The sequence below is a fragment of the Acomys minous genome (assembly GCF_964271855.1).
Source record: "Acomys minous genome assembly, chromosome: 8".
Lineage (NCBI taxonomy): Eukaryota > Metazoa > Chordata > Mammalia > Rodentia > Muridae > Acomys > Acomys minous.
The window spans coordinates 46,086,242-46,110,516 of NC_140489.1; the positions used below are offsets into that span (position 1 = coordinate 46,086,242).

Sequence of the window (24,275 nt, forward strand, 5' to 3'; positions counted from 1 at the left end):
AGTGGTCTTAACCGCTGAGCCATCTCTCCAATCACAGCACTAAGAACTTATAATCAAACACGACTCTACACTTATTAATCAGATATTCTCAATCAACCAACAACATTTATAAGACAAAGTTTAATGAAAACTGGTCAGGAGGTTTATATACTGGTGCTAGTCATATAGACCTGTCACAAATACAGAACAGTGCATAGTGAAAAACATGTTACATGTTGTCATCATCTGATTCATCTTCTTCCTTCAAAGATTCCTGTTCAAAGAAAAAAGTGTTTTAGGTTTGTCATCTTGTTACATCACATTTCCTGCATTTTAAACATGTGTAACTACAAATTATACCTGAAAATTGCTACTTTAAAAACACTACAATAAAATAACCAGTGTTAAGTCTGTCTTGTTCTATGTATAAAAGCATTAAATTTCCTAGGGAAAAACTTGGAATTTTATTTTATTTTTAAAAGATTTATTATTTATACAGTATTCTGCCTGCATGTATACCTGCCTGCCAGAAAAAGGTACCAGATCTCATTATAGATGATTATGAGCCATCCTGTAGTTGTTGGAAATTGAACTCAGGACCTTTGGAAGAACGGCTATACTTTTTTTTTTTTTTTTTTGCTTTTTCAAGACAAGGTTTCTCTGTAACAGACCTGGCTAACCCAGACTTGCTTTGTGGACCAGGCTGGCCTCAAATCACAAAGCTCCACCTGCCTCTTCCACCTGAGTGCTGGGATTAAAGAAGTGCTCTATCACACCTGGCCTAGTCAGTGCTCTTAACCTCTGAGCCATCTCTCTAGCTCAAAGAGAATTTGTTTTTCTGACAGAGCCTCTCTATCTTAGCCTTGGCTGCCCTGGACTCACTTTGTAGACCAGGCTGGCCTCGAACTCACAGTGATCCACCTAACTGCTTCTCTGAGTGTTAGGACTACAGGTGTGCACAACCATGCCTGGCATGAAAACTTGGAATTTTCTTTGGCTTTTTTCTGTTTTGGGTTTTTTTTTTTTTTTTTTTTTTTTGAGACAGGGTTTCTCTGTGTAGACCTGTCTAACCTGGAACTCACTCTGTAGACAAGGCTGGCCTTGAACTCAGTTATCTCCTGCCTCTCCCTCCTTATTGCTGGGAGTAGACATGTGTACCACCAGGCCCAGCAACCTTGAAATTTTCAAGCAGACAACTTTTTAAAGAAACAAAACAAAAACAACAATAAAAGTTAGAACTAAGACACCTCTATCTTCTCCAGAGACAACCTTTAAACTGTTACCCTTAGTTGCACCATCAACCAAATTACTTAATGACACAGACCTTGATACTGTTTAAAACTATATTTATGTTGTTGTTTACCTTGGCATATTTCTCTGCTTCTTCCCTTATGTCTTTTGGAACAATTTCATGTCTTCCTTTAGTTACTGTAAAATCAAACCATGTTTTAAAAGTGAGGATTGTGATCTTTAAGACTTTGCAGTCTCCTTAATCTACAAGTAGGTAAGGTTCATCTTTTGTTTCCTTTCCCCAATAGTCATTTTTCCCAAGTTGAACTTATTTGGAAATAACAGAAAGTTTGACTTATAAATCTTGACAGGGAGATAAAATAATATGTAGATGTTTCAATGAGAACTATTCACAGCATCTGTTATTTCACAGAACTGTTTAGTAACTTGAAATGCAAATGAATTCTAGAACACATTAAAGGCCCAGATGTAACTTACATTCACCAACCCAGCTGAGCTCTAGTTCAAATGCTTTATCCTTAACTTCATCGTGTACTATGTAAATTCTACAACAGAAAAGAAGAAATTAACACAAGTCAAGTCCAAGTCCAAGTTCTATAAGCAGTGAGTACTAGGTAGACACTGTGCGCCTCGTGTTATTTATAAAATGATACACTCTCCAGTTTAGGTGAACATTAGAAAAGACAAATTAGGGGCTGGAGAGGTGGCTCTCAGTGGTAAGAGCACTTGGGTTTAGTTTTTAGCATCCATATGATGTTTACTTAAAGCCTTTTTCCAGAATGTCTAAAACCTTCTCCAGCCTCCTTAGGCACAACAAATACACATGACACATACAAGCAAAATAATTATACAGATTTATTTCTATTAAAATGGCAAATTACACAGGAATTGAGAGGTGCTCCCTATAAAAACTGATATACTTTTTGTGGGGTGGGGAATGGGAGACTTTGAGACAGGGTTTCTCTGTGTAGCCCAGGCTGTCCTGGATTTTCTTTGAAGACCAGGGTGGCTTAGAACTCATGAAAATCCACCTGCCTCTTCCTCCCCAGTACTGGAAGTAAAAGTGTGCACCACCATGCCAGGCTTTTTTTAAGTTTTTCAAGACAGGGTTTCTCAGCAGAGCACAGCGGCGCACGCCTTTAATCCCAGCACTCGAGAGGCAGAGGCTAATGGATCACTGTGAAAGGCCAGCCTGGTCTACAAAGGGAGTCCAGGACAGCCAAGGCTACACATATAAACCCTATCTTGAAAAACTAACTAAATAAATAAAGACAGTTTCTCTGTGTGGCTTCACTCTGTAGACTAGGCTGCCCCCGAGCTCAGAGACCTGCCTGCCTCTGCTTTACAAGTGCTAGGATTAAAGACATGCACCACTGCCACCAGGTTAACTGATATACCTCTATTCCTCATTTCAGCTTATTTTAATGGTGTCTTAAAGCTTCAAATAAAAAAGACATATCAGAAAGAAAATAGGTTCAAATTGGAAAAGCCATCATGAACTGTGTGCTTTTTCAAGATGACCCATTTTTTTCTATTCATAATCAAATATTTCAGAAACCAGTAATTTACACTGGCCAGTCCCCCAAAATAGCTGAATGCCACTCAAACTGGTTCTTATGGAATAACATGTTACAAACAAGAAGTCACATAAGCAGTCACAGTAACAATATAAACAACTGAGTAGCAGCTGACAAAAATGGGTTAGCAGGACCATCCCAAATTTGTCCTCAAAATGGCAAAAACCCTCCTGGTGACAGAAAAACACAAAGTATCAAAACAGAGCATTCCATTTCCTTCCTTTTAGAGGCTCTGCTGAGGCGGTGCTGTAACAGGAGAGGAGACCTCAGTTACACAAAAGTGGGAAAGGTGCCACGGGGCTGATTTCCAACAGAAACAACACAGACTGCTTCAGCAAAAGAAACAGACTGTATCGTACTTAAACGATTTTTGAGGACATTACTTTTACTTTCCAATGTAAAATAGCTCTTAACTGATTAAAAAAGGCACACTGCCTCACAACAGAAGGAGAATAAGGGGAGGTGTCCTGGCAAGAATAGGAAAACAACAAAATCCCTTTGCAAGAGATGGTAAGCACCATGTTTTATGATTACTATGACAGAACAACGATCCCTCCCTTTGCAAAACCTGGAAATTACTACTGCATAGAGAACCAACTCAGAACGCTATGGTGGCACACACCTTTAGTCCCAGCAGAGTTTGCAGCCAGCCTGATCTACAAAGTGAGTCCAAGACAGAAGGGCTATTACACAGAGAAACTCTGTCGCACAAAGCCAAAAAGGAAAGAGTTAAGGTATACAAAGATTAGGTCAAGTAAGGTGTTTTTGTGGGTGGCAGATAAAGATTCAAACTTACATTTTTGCAACTTCTTTTACTACGTCACGGCAAGTCATTTCTTTCATCTACAAGAAAAGCATACTATTTAATTATGGCTTATGTGTAAGACCGAGAGTGGTGATGTGCATCTTTTGCAGCACTGGGGAGGCAGGGACAGGCAGAGCTTGAGAAGTCGAGGCCAGCCTGGTCAACACAACAAGTTTCAGGACAGCCAGGGGTACATACAGACTCTGTCTCCAAAAAAAAAAAAAAAAAAAGAGAAGAAGAAAGTTGTATTTGCTTAACTCTTTTAATAGCTTAGTATTAACTAGTAGCACTCTTTTTTTTTTTTTAACCCCCTCCGAGACATTGGCCTCAACTTGCTTTGTAGATGGACCAGGCTAGCCTTGACTACTAGAGATTCATCTGCCTCTGCCTCTCAAGAGCTGGGATTAAAGGTGTGTGCCACTACACCTGACAGTGCTCTTTTTCTTTAGCTTTTGACAATAGCTTAATTCAATTAATTACACAGGTAGTAACGAACTGACAGGTATGCTATGAACTGAAACCAGGTCCTCTTCGAGGAAGTGCCCTTAGCCCCTAAGCCATCTATCTCAAGGACAACTTTAAGTTAACGACAATTAAAGGCTGTCAAGACATCTCAGCAGGACCCGTATGGTAAGAGAGGACAGACTTCTATAAACTATTCTCTGACCTCTACTCACAAGCCATTGCATGCACGAGATTACAGAATTAGACAACACATACAAAATTAAAAAGAAAAAAAAAATTGAGAGTCTCACTATGTATCCCCTCCCTGGCCTCAAACAACAGAAGCTCACCTGCTACTGCCTCCCATGTGCTAGGATTAAAGGCATGCCCAGCTAAAACAGTATTTTTAACACAGTAAGATTTAAGTAAGTTATTAAAGGAATTATATTTTATATATTACATAATTAAATGAATTGTATTTCCTTCAATTTCATAAAAGACAAAAGTACAAAGCAAAAGGAGAAAGAGCCTGGCATGGTGGTGCATGCCTTTAATTCCAGCACTCAGGAGGCAGAGGCAGGCAAATTTCTGTCAGTTCAAGGCCAGCCTGGTCTACAAAGAGAGTCCAAGACAGCCAATGCTCTGTTGCACAAAAAAACCCTGCCTAGAAAAAGATAGATAGATAGATAGATAAGATAGATAGATGGAAGGAAGCCAAAGGCAGGTGAGATGTACTCATGTATATGCACACACAAAATTAAACAATGTAATTAAAGAAAATAAAGGAGCCAGCGGTGGTAGTGCACACCTTTAATCCCAGCATTCAGGAGGCAGAGGCAGGCAGATCTCTGTGAGTTCCAGGCCAGCCTGCTGTACATATGGAGTTGAGGACAGTCAGGACTACAAGAGAAACACTGTCGAAAGAAAGAAAGAAAGGAAAGAAAACAAAAGTTACAGAGTGAGGCCTGTCTCTGAAAACCATAATTTAAAGTTGTTTACATTACAATCATTAGTTGTTCCTTCAATAAGAAATTGAAAATCAGGAGAAAATTCTAGTTAAGTGTCCAGCTAAGTGTCTGACTAGTGTAGGCATTAGAAGTGACTGGCTAGTGTGATGGCATACATCTGTGACTGTAGGAATAATTTTATCTTGCACTGTATAAAGATTCAAATGCAGCCAGGAGCACGCTTTTAATCCTAGCACTTGGGAGGCAGAGATCCACCTGCCTCTGCCTCCCGAGTGCTGATTAGTGTTGTCTTTCAAAGAGATCATTAATATTTAGTCTGTTTTCTGTTTAGGAGCAGCACCTATGTCAGGCAGCTAAAGGCTTCAAGACTATAATACCAGCTCCAGGGGAAGAGACACTTTCTTCTGGCCTCTGTAAGCAACTGCCTTCACAAGTATACATTCCCATGCATCTAATTTAAAAATTTTGTTTTGAAAGTTCACGTAACAAAATCAGGCAATAGGCAAGAGTATTTGTGAAAACTGGGTTTTAAAGAAAATATTCCTGCCCCATCTTTCAGAATCCCAGGATTACAAGAGTCTACCACCAAGCAACATTTTACAGTAGGTGGTGTTAGCCGAGCAGTGGTGGTGCACTGAGGAGGCAGAAGCAGGTGGATCTCTGTGAGTTCAAGGCCAGCCAGGTCTACAAAGAGAGTTCTAGGAGAAGACAGCCAGAGCTATGACACAGAGATAACCTATCTTTGGGGGGGGGGGGGGCTTCTCTGGGTACTAGACACACATGTGATACACAGAGATGCGCACAGGCAAAACCCGCATACAATAGACCTTTAAAGTTGTTTGGGGTCTTTTTTCCTCCTTGAGGCTTTACAGAAGCATCAAAATCATATAGAAGACACATAATACAAGTCATAGATAATATGTTAACAAGTTTCCTATTTAACCAGTTAGCTTCACAAAGTTCTCTAAACATCAGGCTGCATTATACTGTTGGACTAAGAGGTTTGTAAACTCCACTTCTGGTAAAACACAACATTCAATATACTTTACCTGAAGCTTCTCTATTTCTGTCTTTGCAGCTTGCCTGGCTTTGCCAATGGCACAGCCCCAATAACCCTATTTAAAGAGAAGAAAAAAAGGTCAGTTAGTGTACATTACCTGGTATCATTAATAGAGTTACTATTTAGTCTATTTGCTGGTTGTGGTGCTGCACACTTTTAATTCCAGCACTTGATATACAGAGGCAGACAGACTTGGAGGCCACCTAAGACTACGTAGTGAGACCCTTGTCATCCCCCCATCTCCCTCCCAGAAAAGTTTAAAAAAAAAAAAGACAAATACATTCACATCAACGTCAAAGACCTTGAAAATATCAAACCAAATTCTAGAAGATTCTAGGTTGGGGCTAGAGAGGTGGCTCAGAGGTTAAGAAGACTTGGTGCTCTTGCAGAGGACCCATATTTACTTCCCAGCACCCACATCCTTAACTCCAGTTCCAGAGATTCAACACCCTCTCCTGACCTTTGCAGGCACCAAGCACACACAAGGTACAAATACACAAAGTCAAAACAGACACACTCAAATGCTCAAGAAATGAATAAACCAGCCACGTGGTGGTGGCACACACCTTTAATCCTAGAACTTGGGAGCCAGAGGCAGGTAGATCTCTGTGAGTTCGAGGCCTGCCTGGTCTACAAAGTGAGTTCAGGACAGCCAAGGTTACCCAGAAAGACCCTGTTTTAAAAAAACAAAAAAGAAGAAAGACAGAAAGAAAGAAATGAATAAACCCAAGCCAGGCACAGTGATGCACGCCTTTAATCCTGGCACTCAGGAGGCAGAAGCAGGTGGATCACTGTGAGTTTGAGGCCAGCCTGATCTACAAAAGGAGTCCAAGACAGCCAAGGCTACACAGAGAAACCCTGCCTCCAAAAAAAAAAAAAAACAGGAAAAAAATTTTTTAGGTTGCTCCCACTTCTGTGCTAGATTTCCAACAAATGTTGGAAATGCCAGGCTCTACTACTGAGCAGTATATTTTGCCATATATTCATACTTAACATACAATACAATGATGAGACAATCACATAACCAAAATACTTTGTTTACTAGGTAGTTCCTGTAAAAAGCATACTGAAAATCATAAATTTTCTCTGCTTTATAGCAATGTTCATTAATATAAATTTTTTCTTAATTGAGTTCTGAGTTTTATTTATTCTTAAAATGCTATGGTTTGAAGGCAATACTTCACATTGTAGGTAAGCATTCAACCACTAGATTCTATACTTCACATTGTAGGTAAGCATTCAACCACTAGATTCTCCCTAGGTGCTTCTTGTACTCTGAGACCAAGTCTTTAGTAAGTTGTCAAAGATTTTTTTGGTGAGCCTCACCCCCAGGAATTAGCTGGGACTACTGGCCTCCAACAGTCTAAACAAAATTTTACATAATCCAAGTGAGATCGATGATAATGAAACACCATTTAACTACTCGACTTTTAAATGATTAAAATAAAATTTACTTACATATGATACACCTGATGGGTCGATCATATAGAGCTGTGCACCGTCATTAGCACTGTATGACCCTAACATGAAGCTGCATAAAAACAAATTGTTTACAACATGGCTTTCAATACCATTATATTTAAGACCATTGTGATGAAACTACAATGAGATTTTCTCAGATAGGGGCTGGAGGTTCAGTGGTTAAGAGCACTGACTGTTCTGTCAGAGAAGTGGGTTCAATTCCAAGCACCCACATGATGACTCCAGTTCCATGGGACCTGACACCTTCGCACATACATAATAAAGGGCGTGGTGGCGCATGCCTTTAATCCCAGAACTCAGGAAGGCAGAGATAGGAGGATCTCTGGGAGTTCGAGGCCAGCCTGGTCTATCAAGTGAGTCCAGGACAGCCAAGGATACACAAAGAAACCCTGTCTTGAAAAAAAAAAAAAAAAAAAGACAGAAAACTATAAGGCCTGGTGAGCAAAGTTACTGTACAATAAAAGACCAGTATTCCACTTGTTGTTTTTCTACAGTGGTCAGAAATGATTCAGTATTTTAATGCTCAACAAGTTAAAATTAGGTTGTTAAATGATCAGGAACTACCTACCTTCTCAAACAGTTTCTTTAATGTAGAGAATTCAGCTTACGCTAGCCTGTCACATCATGTGGAACATCCTAAGAGCCAACAGTCCCAATCTGTGCCCAGCTGTTCCACTTCTAAACTGATGCAATTCCTCTTTCAGAACATAGCTGATCATCGCTTGAAAGCCCTCAACACTCTGGCCTCTTGCCACCTGGACTCCTGGAAATGCCCATGTTTCACACAAGCACTTGAGACACTCTTCCCCCTTCCCCCAGGATCCATGCACTATTCATGTTTCCTTGTCCGCTCTGTAGACAGGCTCCTCAGCTGCTGCCCTGCTACATCCAGAACCAATGCCTGGATGCTACCACTCATCTCTAAGGCCTGTTTCATCAGTGTGACATCTGTGTCCCCACATTAATAACTAAATCACGGCAGGGCTTAGGGCTTGCACAGAAAAGCATTCTACTGAGTTCCACCTCCTAGCAATAACCTAATGTCTTTATTTCAAATATAACAGTTCTCCCAAGAACCCTCCTGACAAGGTTAACACCTAATCTATTTCTTGCTACAAATGAATCCCCTTTCTCCACCTAACACTTCATCTTAACAACAGAAACTATGGCTACTCTAAATTATGAAGTGTAATTCTGTATGAAATCATTGCTGACTGCCTAAAAAGAATATTCTACCGCCATTTAGAACAATTTTACTTAGGCTGTTCCGAGAATCAGATCAGGGACTTAACTGCAAAGAATTTATTATAATCAGAATTTAAAGTTTCCTCCTGTCTTCAAGCCTATGATTCCTGACATTATCCCAACAGTTTTTATGACTTTTTGGAGACAGGGCCTCTAGCTATCCCAGCTTTGAACTCAATATGTAGCACAAGATGGCCTTGAACTTATTACAATCCTCTTGCCTTAGCCTCCTGAAGACTGGGATCACAAATATGTAATACCACATGCAGCTTTTAATGGTTACTTATTACTCCCTCATGAGAATTTATATTTCAAAGTGTCTAAGAGGCAAATCTGGCGACTGGGGAGATGTCTCAATGAGGAGAGTGCTTATTATTGCACAGGCATGATGACCTGGGTGTGGATCCACAGCACACTAGTGCAACAGGTATCAACTTAATAAAAGAATCATTTGTAGAGAAAAATAACTGTTGTACACATGTGACTTAAAGGTCTCACAAAATTTCATACCTGCAGCCAAAAGGTCTAACAGCACTGTAGAGTGTATAAGCATGTACATACATGGCCACTCTGTCTGCAAGATGCTGTAATTATGGGAGGAAAAGATCGTATTAGTACATTCTCATTACTGTTCAAATGGTTTCTCAACATATTATCAACTTACTTTTAGAGGAATGTTATAGCCAAAGTTGGACCTGAAGTTGGAGGCTTCTTCTCTTGCTATGTCTGCTAATGAACGAGCATCTGCCAACAAACCTGCTACTGCCTGGGGGGAAAATGTACCAATTTAATACACATTCCTATAACGAACCAAAGCGAGCAGGGCACGGTAGCGCACGCCTGTAATCCCAGCACTCAGGAAAACAGAGGTAGGCGGATCTCTGCAAGTTCGAGGCCTGTTCTACAAAACAAGGCCAGGACAGCCAAGATGACACAAAGAAACTCTGTCTCAAAAACAAAAAAACCACCACCAACCAAACCCCCCCCAAACAAAACAAAACAAAAAACAATCAAACCAAAGGCTAATAGTTTATTATTGGCTTATCTAATAATTTTTTTAAAAAAATAAATATCATTTAAATACTGTCTTTGCTTAGGGTACTTTAAAAGGCATTTTGATGCCTTAATGTCAGATCACAGCTAATTGAAGACTCAGCTGTCCAATGTTCAAAAAGGAACATTTCTATCAGAGTTCACTTTCCCAAATTCCCCGCCTCCCTTTCAACAGGATTTCTCTGCATAGCCTTGGCTGTCCTTGAACTCACAGCATTCCGCCTGCCTCTGCCTCCCAGCACTGGGCGTAAAGGTGTGCGCCACCATGCCCAGCTACCACCAAAAACTTTTATTTGATTTTTGTCAAGGTTGACTTTTATTTAAAGCTATACATTCAAAACGTTATTAAAAGCTTTCATCTAAAAGCCTCATCAACTAATAACCAAACTTTCGTAGCCAACTGGCTAAAATCTGCAAGGAGCTAAAGTACAACTTATCATTGTCTTATACAATTGGTCGCTTAAAGTACAGTTCCTGCCAGTGTGCTAAGACACCCTGAGGCACTGAAGTAAATACCTAAGTACCAGTGTGGGGAAATTATGAAAAAGAGAGACAAATAGTTAAACTTCATACTGGAGTATCATATTCAAATAAGCTTGCTTAAACAAAACAAAAGCCTCTTTTTTCCCCTCAGTGAAAACATTCTGTGATGTCTAATAATTGTCTAGTCACCTTTTTTTTCTTTTTTGTGAGATAGGGTTTCTCTGTGTAGCCCCGGCTGTCCTGGAACTCACTTTGTAGACCAGGCTGGCCCCGAACTCCCAGAGATCCTCTGCCTCCCCAGTGCTGGAATTAAAGGCATGAAGCACCAGACCCAGCTTCCAAGGTTTTTTTCTCTTTTCTTTTCTTTTTTTTTTTTTTTGGTTTTTTTGAGACAGGGTTTCTCTGTGTAGTCTTGGCTGCCCTGGACTCACTTGGTAGACCAAGCTGGCCTCGAACTCACAGCAATTCTATCTGCCTCCCTGAGTGCTGGGATTAAAGGTGTGTGCCACCACACCTGTCAGGTTTTTTTTTTCTTTAGTAGCTGGGCATTTGTTAGCTCATCTGTTAAAGTGAGAGTGTCGGGATTAAATAGTATGAATTGTGTGAAGAGTCCAGACCATAACACCTAGCACACAAGTTGTTTTCTCCCCATTCAGGTAGCAGAGTTAAGATGAGTTCATTATGTTATTATGATTGCAGTTCATATGGAATAAAGCATCATCCACATTCGCTGACTCAGTACGTACCATAGCATATTTATTGCTTGGCTCATATCGAGCAGGGCATTCAGACAGCTTATGTATCAGCTGCATGGCTTAGCAAAGAAAGATGCCAGAGAAACTGTCCACGCGCTCACTCCTCCTTTCACTTCACACCATTTCCTCTTCCTATACTTTACTATAAGGTGTTCTAGTCAGGCTTAGTGACAATCTCCATGACTGATACAAAAAGATTAACATTCTTTGTCCTTAAGTATTTATCATGCCCCTGGTTAAGATTTTAGTTCTCATCAACATCCCTGACCTTCTCCTAAAGCAACTTGAGTTTTCTTGTCACTAGTACGTTTATGAAATTGTTTCCTTGTTATAGACACAGAGATGATCAGAACACACCAATAAATTTAATATTGTTATGGCTGTTCAAACATGTATTACTCCCTCAATATTAAAGAAATGAATTCTTAAAAACAGACTTTAGTGTATTTTGGTTGTATCAAAAGAAATCTGGAAAACAAGGATGAGCATTTTTTAAAGTGTGATCTTACCATTCCAACATGTCGGTCAACATTAAAAAGCCGTTTATTGGAGCCTTCTTCATAAAGCTTTGAAAGGACAAGCTTTTCTACCCCGAACACAACTCCATCTTTACATCTGATCCCAATAGCTGTACTGAAACAAGAAAAACAATGTTTTAGCTGAAATAGAAGAAACTCAGCAAGCTGATATTAAAGGAAAAAAAAAATCAAAAGATTAATTAAATACAGTACAGAAAATAGAGTGAGCCCAGCACCATGTAACAAACAAAAAAGGTATATGCATACTTGCAATCCCAGTACCTAGGAGATGTAGGCAAGATCATCAGAGCCGGAAGCCAACCTGGAGTACTTGAGACTTTGTCTCAATGCTAACCTTGGGCTTAATTGGTAGTGTGTTTGTCTAGCATGAATGAAGCCTTTGGTTCAATCCCCATATAGAACCAGGCCTACTGCTGTGCACCTGTAACCCCAGGACTCTAGAGCATGAGGATTAGAAATTCAAGGCCATCCTCTACTACAGTTAGTTGAAGGAAAGCCTAAGATACATGGGACCCTATCTTAATAAATAAAGTATCGTATTTAAAGTATATAAAATACTTTTAAACATATATTTTTTGTTTTGTTAAATTTGGCAGTACTTCACTGAATTTATTTTCCGTGTGTGCTCTCACAGTCATATGCACAGAGAACAGAATAACCCAAGGGATTCCACCATGTGGATCTCAGGGATCAAATTCAGGTCATTAGGGCTTGTGGCAGGTGCCCCAAAGATGGAGTCATCTTATTGGCCCACACTGTCCTGCTTGTCTTTGCCTTGTCTCTGTGTGGGGTACTAGGATCAATGCCAGGGCTGTGTGAGTGCTAGGCAAGCACATTACCAAGAAGCTATACTGTGAACCCTTTCTAAGTTCTAGCTTCTGTTTTGTCGGTTGTATCCCTGGCTGTGATGGAACTTACTCTGTAGACCCAGCTGGCCATGAGCTCACAAAGGTCCTCCTGCCTGTGTCTCTTTGTTTGTTTGTTTGTTTGTTTGTTTTTCGAGACAGGGTCTCTCTGTGTTAGCCTTGGCTGTCCTGGACTCACTTTGTAGATCAGACTAGTCTTGAACTCACAGCGATCCACCTGCCTCTGCCTCCCAAATGCTGGGATAAAAAGTGTGTATCACCATGCCCGGCTCTGCCTCTGTCTCTTGAGTGCTGGGATTAAGGTGTGTGCCAGCTCTTCAGTTAACTTCAGCTGTTTGAACCTGAGTATGTAGAACTCATATGTAAAGTGAGCTAACTGTATTTTTTGTGTGTGGTGCTGAGGATGGAACCTAAGGCCCACACATGCTGTCTTACCAACCAGCAGGCCCATATATTGGCTAATTTATTTAAGAACTTTGAAAAACAATATTATTTCCCCTATTCTACAAATGAAGAAGCTGAGGCAAAACAACTATATGCCTATCAAGTAAGGTGACAGTGGTCAAACTCTGGTGTTAAGACTAAGACCTTTGTACTGTGAGTGACTACTTTTGGGCTTCTGTTAGCTGCTGTCTGCCTAAGTGCCTGGGAAAAAACACCCCCTAAAAGATCTATGGGGAACCAGGGCTAGGGAAAGGCAGAACCTTAACAGAAACAATGTAAACCTCCCTATTATTAAAGTAAACTAGTATTTAAACTTTCAGCTTTTACTTCTAATATGTTAAGTAATGACACAGCCTATATAGCCTGCACTAAGAAATGCTTTTTTAAGATGCCAAATAAATTTTTTTTAAATATGAAGTACACAAATCTGAGCATAGTGACAAGTGTCTGTAATCCTAAGGATGTACCACAAGTTTCAAAGCTTAGGTTACATAAGTCTTATGACACTTTGGGGGTATAAAAGTTTGTGGGGCTGTGAGGTCACTGAGTGGATAAGTGGTGTGATGACCTTAATTCAATCCCAGTTCAACTGTCCATCAAGGGGGGCGGGGGGATGATATGATCTCATAACTGTCCTGATTTCCATTCACACAAAAACAAACAAAATAAATAAAACTTTTCTTTTCCCCAGTTGGGTGGTGGAGCACACCTTTGATCCCAGCACTCAGGAGGCAGAGGCAGGTGGATCTCTGAGCCTGAAGCCTAAGAATCTAGTCCTTATTTAAGAACTTTCATAGCTGACCTCTTCAAGGAGACTTAATAAAGATTAAAATAGCATCTTTGTATTTTCATATAACTATCTAAGAGCATACTTTATTATTACTGTTTTTAATTATGTGTATGCACTGTGTGGGTATGCACAAAACTGCAGGTGCCCGTGGAGGCCAGAGCTGTCAAATACCGCTGCAGTTGACAGTACATGTGGTTGTCTGGATTCAAACTCAGGTCGTCTGCAAGAACAACACAGTCCTAACTGCTAAGCCATCTCTCTGGCCCAAGAGAACACTTTCAGAAAGCAGTTATAATCACTGCATTTGTATTTCTACCATAGTGTTTTCAGGGACCTACTCATATAGCTCTAATTCCTTATTTTGGTATTTTCTAACCTAACAGGTACCCATAGTAGCAAAGCACTTTCCTATTATGCACCCCAACACAAGAACAAAGTTAATCACCTTCTGATATAGAACACAATCTTAACATTATTAGCTTAAATATTTCCTAGCTGTTTAAATACCACACCCAGTTTATGGGGTGCTGGAGGTCAAACCTAGGGTTTTGTGCATACTACACAAGCATTCCACCAACCAAGCTACATTCTCAATAATTTACTCTCTTTTTCCTTAACATTTCTTTAAAAGATTTTTGTTTTTGATTTTTGAAACAGGGTTTCTTTGTATACTCCTGGCTGTCCTGGAACTCACTATGTAGACCAGGCTGGCCATGAACTGGCAGAGATCCATTGCCTCTGCCTCCACTTGACACCACTTGACAAAAGATTTTTATTGCACTCAGGAGGCAGAGGCAGGAGGATCTCTGTGAGTTGGAGGCCAACCTGGTCTACAAAGTTAGTCCAGGTCGGCCAAGGCTACAGAGAAATCCTGTCTCAAAAAAAAATAAAAAAAGGTTTTTATTAAATGTGTGGTCATCCATTAGTGTATGTGCATATGTGTAGGTGGGCAAATGTACAAAGGGCATTAGAACCTGCAGATCTGGAATTACAGGCAACTGCTGGAAGTTCAGCTTATGTGGCACTTGGATGTACACCAGTCTTCTTAGCCACTGAGCCATCTCTCCAGTCCCAAAACACACACACACACACACACACACACACACACACACACACACCCATCTTTAATGCCAGCACTTGGCCCTAGCCTACATGTCCAATTCCAGAGCAGCCAAGGCCACATGATGAGACTGGTTTTGTTGCTGTTGTTTGTTTTGTTTTTTCTGAGACAGGGCTTCTCAGTGTAGGCCTGCCCTGGACTCGATTTGTAGACCAGGCTGGCCTTGAACTCAGAGACCCACCTACCTTGACATCCTCAAGTGCTAGAATTACAGACTATATGTGTGTGCCATTGCTCCTGGCTCTGCTGTTTGGTTTTTTGAGACAGGGTTTCTCTGTGTAGCCCTGGCTGTCCTAGAACTTGCTCTGCAGACCAGGCAGGCTCCAAACTAGAGACTGACCTGACTCTACCTCCCAAGTGCTGAGATTAAGGTGTGTGCCACCGCCATCAAGACTATTTTTAAAAAATAAAATAAAATGGCTGAGTGGATAAAAAACATGCAAGTCTGCTTACCTGTTTGAACCCTGGAACACAAATAAAGATGGGAGATCTATCTAAGAAAGAACTTTGAAGACGACTACTAAGAAGTTGAGATTACTTCAGAGTATGACATTTGTTTATGCTAAAGCAATATAACAAAACCTGATTACCAAAACATACAAAGTAAAAGATAATACTGGTCAAAACATTCACTTCAAATAAAACAGGGCTTCTTACCTACTGTTTTCCACGGCCTTCATGGCATATTCAACTTGAAAAACTCTTCCATCAGGAGAGAACGTAGAGGCTGACAGGTCATACTAACAAGAAAGGGAGCAACAGTAAGTTTACAGGACAAGTCTCTGCCAACATGTCACACAAACACCAGAGATGTGTCATATCCTTTTTTTTTTTTTTTTTTTTTTTTTTTGGTTTTTCGAGACGGGGTTTCTCTGTGTGGCCTTGGCTGTCCTGGACTCACTCTGTAGACCAGGGTGGTCTCGAACTCACAGTGATCCGCCTGCCTCTGCCTCCCGAGTACTGGGATTAAAGGCATGCGCCACCACACCCAGCTGAGATGTGTCATATCCTAATAGAGATTGCTTTGAAAATAAAAAAGTATGTTACAGCAGTTGCTCTGGGAAAACTACGACCCTCCATTTCTGCTCCTGAAAATTAATGGTCCAAAGAGTTAAAGAGATGCTCAGTTGTTAAGAGCACCTTTGGTTTCCCAGAACTCACATGATGGTTTAGAACCACAGTTTCAGGAGATCCAACGACCTCTTATGACCTCTACAGGTATGTACAAGGTGCACATACATAAATACAGACAGACAAAACACTCATAGAATAAATCTTTAAAAATAAATTAAGTAATGGATGCAAGTCTTAAGAACTTTCAGAACTTTTTTTCACACAAAACTCCTTTTCTTTAAAAAAAAAAAAAAAAAGTATTGCTAGTTAGCCAGTGGTGGAGGCGGAGTGGGGATGGGGGGATGTGGATGAATCTTTGAATTTGAGGCCAGCCAGGTCTACAGAGTGAGGTCCAGGACAGCCAGGGCTGTTATACAGAGAAACAACCCTCTCTCCAAAAACAAACAGAAAGAAAAGTATTGTATAGCAGAAACAACATTAAAGTCAGATTTGTATCTGTGACAGGAAACAAGGAAAATCTCTGGTTAAACAAAATATAGCATTCAGCAACACTGAATGAGCATCTACTGTACTGAGTCACTATATGAGAATACAAAGATCTTCACCCATTTATAAAGTCCCTTAACTTTCAAATCGGAGGAATCACAAACCTTGGTGTATCAGTGCATTACAAATTTGATCACAGCCAGGAAAAAAACAAAGTGAAATAAAAAGGGACATTAAGAAATACAACAGGGCTAGAGAGATGGCTCGGAGGTTAAGAACACTGGCTGCTGGAGAATTGGCTCAGAGGTTAAGAGCACTGGCTGCTCTTCCCAAGGTCCTGAGTTCAATTCCTAACAACCACATGGTGACTCACAACCACCTAGAATGAGATCTGGTGCCCTCTTGTGGTGTGCAGGTGTACATGATAACACAACATTGTATACATAAATAAGTAAATCTTTAAAAAATAAAGAATTACTACAAGAGCCTGGCGTGGTAGCACACACCTTTGGCAGGGGGGGAGGGGGCGGGAGGGGGGCGTAGGTCATGTAGATCTCTATGATTTCCAAACCAGCCTGATCTACAAAGAGAATTCCTGGATAGCCAGGGCCACTGCACAGAGAAACCCTGTTATAAAAAAAACTGAAGAAGAAGAAAAAAGAATTACTACAAATGGCTTCATCCAGGAAAACCTTGGTAGGGCCTCAGTGATAAGGGAACAGTCATCTGACTTTGGATGAATTTCCTGGTATGTGACTTCAAGCTTTAAGGTAGAGATACACCTAGCCCAAGACAAGGAACATAGGTGTCTTAAACATTGTAAGTGAAGGAGAAAAGAGCAAGGGTGAGAACGTCCAACCATGCTGAGGAGTCAGGCCAAGTTGGGGCAGGTAGTTTACATCTTATTCTTAATGCAATCAGGAACTGAACTGGAGGGGGTGTCTAACTCATGGTTTTTGTTTGTCTGTTTAACATTAATTTATTGTGCATGTGCCATAGTGGACATCAAGAAGTCAGGGAACAACGTTTTCTTCCTCCCATGTGGGCCCTAGGGACTGAGCTCAGGTGTTAAGTCCTGATGGCAAGCACCTTTACCCAGTGAAGCATTTCAAAGGCCAAAATCCAAGTATTTAAAAATACCAAAGACACCGGTGCGGAGGCGCACGCCTTTAATCCCAGCACTCGGGAGGCAGAGGCAGGCAGATCGATGTGAGTTCGAGGCTAGCCTGGTCTACAAAGCAAGTCCAGGACAGCCAAGGCTAACACACAGAAACCCTGTCTCGAAAAACAAACAAAAAAATAAAAATAAAAATATCAAAGATAATTATCTGTGAGATATACAACAGCATTTATTGCAAAAATGTATTAAATGACATTAGTACCTTGTAACCTCTTGGATCATTCTAAACATAAGGAACTCAAAGCTCCAGTATGTAGGCTTAATTATAAGCATCTTTTTATATATATATAACTTTTTTTCCCAGACAGGGAACAGCCCTGGCTATCCTACACTCACTTTGTAGACAAGGCTGGCCTTGAACTCACAGAGATCCGACTGCCTCCTACCTCCTGAGTTCTGGGATTAAAGACATCCGCCACCGCACAGATATTATTTTTTGTTTTTGTTTTTTGAGACAGAGTCTCTTTATGTAGCCCTGGCTGTCTTGGAACTCATTATGTAGACCAGGTTGGTCTCGAACTCTCCTGTCTCTGCCTCCCAAGTGCTGGGATTAAAAGCGTGCACCACAACGCCCGGCAAGCATCAAAATCTCGGGGGTGGGAGGGAACGACAAGGTAACCAAGAAACCCAATATTAGCTGCCTCTACTGTAAATAACCAATAAATATTTGTTGCTGTTTATAGATGGACACAAAAGAAACATGCAAACATTTAGCTCCAATTAAGAGGCCCAACTCTCAAACCCAACACTCTAGAAATCCGAGGCACTTAGGTCCCTAGAGAACCCTTTACATGCTTACAGATTCGCCCAGAATAGTTTGTTCGCGAAAAGCAGAACAAAGGAGAAAGGCAAAGAACCGCGAGATGGACCCTTTCTTCTGGGTTCTGTCCCGACAGGTTTCCAGACTGTCCGTGTCCACTGACGGGAAGGCAGAGCAGGCCCGTGAGTCAGCGGCACGGGCAGCGGCAGCGGCAGCGGCGGGCGGGCCACAGGGCGCGCTCGAGGCTCAGACCCAGGCACTGCAAGCCGCAGGGGCTCGCAGCGGGCTCGCGGGAGCCGACCCCATGCTCACACTGCGGCAGGCCCCGCAAGCTTCCACTTTCGGTTTCCTCGAGCAGGGGATGAAAGTGACTCAGCAACCCGGGTTGTCGCTGCGCGGGGGCGGACACAAGGGCCCGAAGACGCCGCAGGAGCCGGGGTCACCGAGCCCGAGGCCGCAGGTGCCCAGGACGCGGGCAGCGAGCGGCCCTTCGAGCGGCGGCCAGGCCCCCGCACACCCCTCAGCGCCGAGCTGGAGGAGACGGCGCGGAGACACTCACCCCGGTGCCAATGGAGCTCATGGTGCAGACCCGAGAGGCCACGGAGGAATCCCAGGCCTCAAGCGCCGCTCCTCTGCCGCACACTGCGCAGGCCAGTAACAGGCTCGCCCATTGGCTGCGCTCTCCACCAATAGCCGTTCCTCCTGCGCCGTGTTCCGCGGGCGAGGAAGAGGAGTGCAGCAAAAGGAGAGGGCGCACAGGAGGCGCGCGTGCGCAGAAGCCGCAGAGGCGGTTCCTTGGGGAAGCTGGTACAATTTCAGCTGAAATCGTTGAAGTGCTAAGTAAAGTCGGAACCTGGTTCCTAACGAGCTAGGTTTGGGCACTTCTCCTCAGTAGCCCAGTTGCACAGACAAGAATACATAAAAGCCACTTTAGGAAAGGGAGCAAAAAGGCCCAGTGGCCACCATAGGTTCGTCGTCCTGACGTGACACTTGGGTTTAAATGGAAGTGAGTGAGCAGGGCTTGGTAGTGCACGCCTTTAATCCCAGCACTCGGGAGGCAGAAGCAGGCGGATCTCTGAGTTCGAGGACAGCCTGGTCTACAAAGTGAGTCCAGGCCAGTCAAGGCTACACAGAGAAACCCTGTCTCGGGAAAAAAAAAAAGTGAGTGGTGTAATTAAGTAATCCTGGTCAAAATGTGATACCTTTCCATCATGGTTTCAGCTTTAGCCTCTCCTGCAAGGCGGCCTGACAAAATGTATAACTGTGAGATCTGTAAGAGAAAAGGTGTCCCTCTGGCTGGAACCAGGCTTCAAGCAATCTCTTCCCCCAGCATGAAATTCCTGGAGAAGTTCCACTTTCTCGTAGTCTTATTAAGGAGAGGAACAAAAGTGTTTCTTTAGAATATCTTCATTCCTGCCGAGGAAGATTACAAAACTTGGTTTAGGGAAAGGCTAAAAGTGTCTTGGGGAACTAAAATTGCCAGGGTCACTCAAGCAACTATCAGGTCAGTATGGCCTGTCTTGAGATGGGGGGGCGGGGGGACCGGGGGCGGCGAGCAACAGATAAATGAGACAAGTGAGCATGGGACCTGACCTTCCGGTGGTTGCCTTTAAATCCGATTGTAAATAAGATGGCAAAAGCTTTTTTTTTTTTTTTAATTCTGGGTACTTTTATATAGCCAGAAAACACTTTCCAGCATGGTGGTATAGGTCTATAATCCCGGACTCAGAAGGCTAGGACAGGAGGATCCCCAATTTAAGGCCACCTTGAAATATGAGCCCCTGTCTAAAACAAACAAACAAAACAACATCAATAACAAACACACATTTAAAAAACCACAATTGCCCTATCACTCACCTTTATTTTGGTTCGCTGTTCTGTTGTAGTCTCATGTATCTTAAGCTGGCCAAAGATGAGCTTGGACCCCTCCTGATCCTTGTGCCTCCACCTATCAAAAGCTGCAAGCACAGCCCTGATCCATCACTCTAAGCCTCAGTAATGCCTTTCATAAGAAAAGAAACAGAAAACAACAGCCAACAGTACACATTACATTCAGTTGGTTTTCTGTCTACTCCTGTGTGGGAAAAAGGTTGCTTAGTTCTTAAGTTTCCATGACATTGGCCTCTACCTCCAGAGAGCTGGGATGATAGGTGTGTGCCACCATCCCTGCCACCATCCCTGCCACCATCCCTGCCACCATCCCTGCCACCATCCCTGCCTGTGCCTCCATTTGTTAAAGAATAAAGTCTAAGCCGGAGCCAGGCAGTGGTGGCACAACCCTTTAATCCCAGCACTCGGGAGGCAGAGGCAGGCGGATCCCTGTGAGTTCGAGGCCAGCCTAGTCTACAACTCGAGTCCAGGACAGTCAAGGATACACAGAGAAACCCTGTCTTGGAAATAAAAAAAGAAAGAAAGAAAAAAAGAAAAAATTGCTAAGGATTTACACTTATTATGTGGTGATGAACTTTCAAGGCTGAATACCTAACAGTACTTTGTAATACTATTGCAAAGCAATACTTAATATGATCTTATAATTTCAACAATGATGGTTTTATAATAATAACTAACATTTCTCAAAATAGTTACTATTGTATTTCATATAAATTCAATTATCATTAAAATAGTTAATTACTATAATTTTTGTTTTCAGACAGGGTCTCAATGTTCAAACCTGGATGGCCTGAAATCTACTATGTAGATCAGGCTGGTTTTGAACTCACACAGACCTGCCTGCCTCAGCCTCAGCAGGGAGGGGATAAAAGGCAGGTGTCAGTGTCACCAAGCCCTGTGTTTCAAACATTTAGTCCATTTCTTTGTTTTGAGAAAAGATCTAGCCGTCCTCTTGCCTCTACCTCCTGAGTGTTAGTACAGGCCTGAGCCACCTCACCCTGCATATGAATATTTTTAATTTGCGAAAAATAAAATGTACCTCCTGGTTCTAGTCTTCCAAGTTATAAAATAATAAACCAGTTTGAATTATGGAGAAGAAAAGGGTTAATTGTTTTTGTTTGTTTTGTTTTTTCTTTTTGACTGATGCTTTCTCGGGGTGTTAGTTTGTTTGGTTTTGGTTTTTCAAGACAGGGTTTCTCTGTGTAGCCTTGATTATCCGGGACTTGCTTTGTAGGCCAGGCTGGACTTGACTCACAGCGATCCACCTGCCTCTGCCTCCCGAGTACTGGGATTAAAGGCGTGTGCCACCGCCCGGCGAAAAGGGTTAATATTTGTAACATTCAAAACTTAATATTTTAAAACACTTAGGTCCTAGGTTTACTTTGGGTTTTTCAGTCTACTCTTGGCTGTAGTGGAACTCTGTAAACCAGGCTGGCTTGGAACGAGAACCTCCCGAGTGCTAGTTTAATGGCGTGCGCCATCACACCCAGATCCTAGGATTATTTTACAGACCCTAAATTATTGGTTTAGACAGATGTTCACCAGTTAAACCCAATTTCTCTACTGTAGATTCATGCATTCCAATGCTTTCCCCTGGTGCGCAGAAGTCAATGCAGACAAAAATACATAAAACAAGTCTTTTGAAAGAAGTTAAACCCTTTAAAGCACATCTTCTTTTTCTTTTCTTTTTAAAAAATTATTTTGGGAAACAACGTTTGTATGTTTTGTGGGCAGAGTAATAGGGATTCTTCGTTAGTCTTAGGTTTATGATATCTTAAAAAAAAAACTATTTGGGTATTCCTTAATTTAGTTTTACCCGTTTTTATTTTTGTTAATTAGGCTTTAACTTGCAATTCCGAATAGTAGGATTAATAACCATCCCCGAACACACTCATCACAAAGTTCCTTACCTAAATAAATTCACCTGTGACTCAGAATATATATGTGTTTATAGGCGACTATGAACGTGTTCTTATTTAATCTTAGAATTTAACGATTCTGTCTTCCTCCTCCTTTTTTTTTTTTTTTTTTTTTTTTTGGTTTGTTTTGTTTAGAGGTTTTTTGTTGTTGTTGTTAACTTTATTTTATTTTTTTCTACATGATAATTTGAATTATATTTAGGTTCAGAGAATATAATCCTTTCCTGCTATCTTATTATCAGTTTATTGGTTATATCTTCTTTTCAGAAATAGAAAATAATGGAAGAATAAGAAGCAAATGTAGATCAGCACTTCACAAAAGGGAGAAAAATCAGCACAAATTCCTGTCAGCCCGGCTAGCTCAGTCGGTAGAGCATGGGACTCTTAATCCCAGGGTCGTGGGTTCGAGCCCCACGTTGGGCGGTATGTGTTTTTCTGCGACATTTTTAAATTTTCAACTCATAATTACTCTCAAATATTGCCCGTTCTAACTGAACATTCTTAACTAAGGTGAATCTTTAAACTGAGGTGATTAAAACACATTCAGTACTAATCTGCTGGCAACACCGTTCTCGAACTGCGCTTGCGCACTCCAAAGCTCAGGCTCACGCCCATGGCTTAGGTTTAAACACTTTGAAATCTGCTTTTTCTGTGTTAGCTTCCATAGTTGTTGGTAGTGGGCAGCTTTTTCCTCCCCTGTTAATAAAGTCGTGACCCTGATTTTGGCTGTTTTTCCAAAACACAAGAGATCTGATGTCAAAATAGTTGTAGGTGCGGGAGGACACGGAAAGAACTTACTTCCTTATTTGCTGACGTTTCCCCCACTCACTTCCGCCTTTTTCCTGGCAATGCAAGGCTTCTTGGGGGTGCAGGAGGAAGCTTTCCCTCTCCCCGCAGCGCTGTCTTTCCCGCGGTCAGATGTGCTTGCGCCGGCAGCGTGCATCTTTTCTTGGGTTGTGGACCCTTAAGCGCTGCCCTCTGAGACTCGCCAGGGAACTGATAAGAACACTGCAGGCGGGTGTGTAAGGGAAGAAACAGAAGTGCCTCCCTCTGTCTCCTGGCAGCTTCGGCTTCCTAGAAAGGGACGCCCACCCTCGCAAGAGGCCCCTTGGGGCCAGTTCCCTGGAGACCTGGCTCTTTCCTCCGGCCTCCCTCACCTGCTGGCAGCCAGCTGACTCTCACTAAACCGATCGATTTCTTTATGATCCTTTCCTACAGTGTGCGAAGATTCTGCTGTTTATCTCAAAGCAAACAGAAAACATCTTTCCCTACCCTCTAGCCCCGTCCCCGTCCAAGACAGTCTACCTAGTCCCAGAACTCTTTATGTAGACCAGGCGGGCTTCGAATTTAGATATGCTCCTGTGTCTGTCTCCCGAGTGGCCACGCATGGGTTCTATTTTCTTAAGCAGTGCCGGAGCGGGGCGTGGTGGCACATCCTGAGTGAGGCTGAGGGAAGCAGAAGGATCACTTGTTGCAAGCTGGAAGCCAGCCTGGGCTTAGACTCAAAAGAAAAAAAGAAAAAAGGTGTGGGGGGGGGCTGTAATCTGTGATGTTGAGCAATTTTTTTTGGTTATTCGAAACAGGGTTTCTTTGTATAACAGTCTTGGCTGTCCTGGATTCACTTTTGTAGACCAGGCTGGCCTCGAACTCACAGCGATCTACCTGCCTCTGCCTCCTGAGTGCTGGGATTAAAGGCCTGCACCACCACGCCCAGCAAGCAATCTTATTTCTATGATGGGCAGCTGGCATTTGGCAAGAGAGGGTTTGGTATTTGGACTTGGACAGACCAGCTTTTTTTTCTTGTTTTGTTTTTGTTTTTGAGACAGGGTCTCTCTCTGTAGCCCTGCCTGGCTGGCCTGGACTCACTTTGTGGACTAGTCTGGCCTCAAACTCACAGAGATCCTCTGCCTCTGTCTCCCAAATGCTAGGATTAAAGGCACTGAGCTACAACATCCGGTTTAAACAAAGCATTTTAAGCTAATGGCTAAGGATATTTACTTGGGACTTTACAGTTCCCCACCATTCCAGGAGAAAGGAACATAGCAGGGTATTGTGGTTTTAAGTAGAACATAAATCATTAATTCAAGCAGAATGTTCAACAAGCA

The 24,275-nt window shown here is 42.1% G+C and overlaps 1 protein-coding gene across 1 annotated transcript; it reads right to left on the reverse strand.

Moving 5' to 3' along the window:
- Positions 1 to 101: 101 nt before the first annotated feature.
- Positions 102 to 19,085, reverse strand: PSMA3 (proteasome 20S subunit alpha 3). Its single transcript, XM_084792337.1, has 11 exons — positions 18,921 to 19,085; positions 15,519 to 15,601; positions 11,612 to 11,735; positions 9,476 to 9,577; positions 9,322 to 9,395; positions 7,543 to 7,615; positions 6,074 to 6,139; positions 3,604 to 3,650; positions 1,708 to 1,775; positions 1,343 to 1,407; positions 102 to 253 (listed from the first exon to the last, which is right to left on the reverse strand). The coding sequence occupies exons 1-11, from the start codon at positions 18,939 to 18,941 to the stop codon at positions 209 to 211; spliced, it is 768 nt and encodes a 255-aa protein (XP_084648463.1). The 5' UTR covers positions 18,942 to 19,085; the 3' UTR covers positions 102 to 208.
- Between the last annotated feature and the right edge of the window lie 5,190 nt (positions 19,086 to 24,275).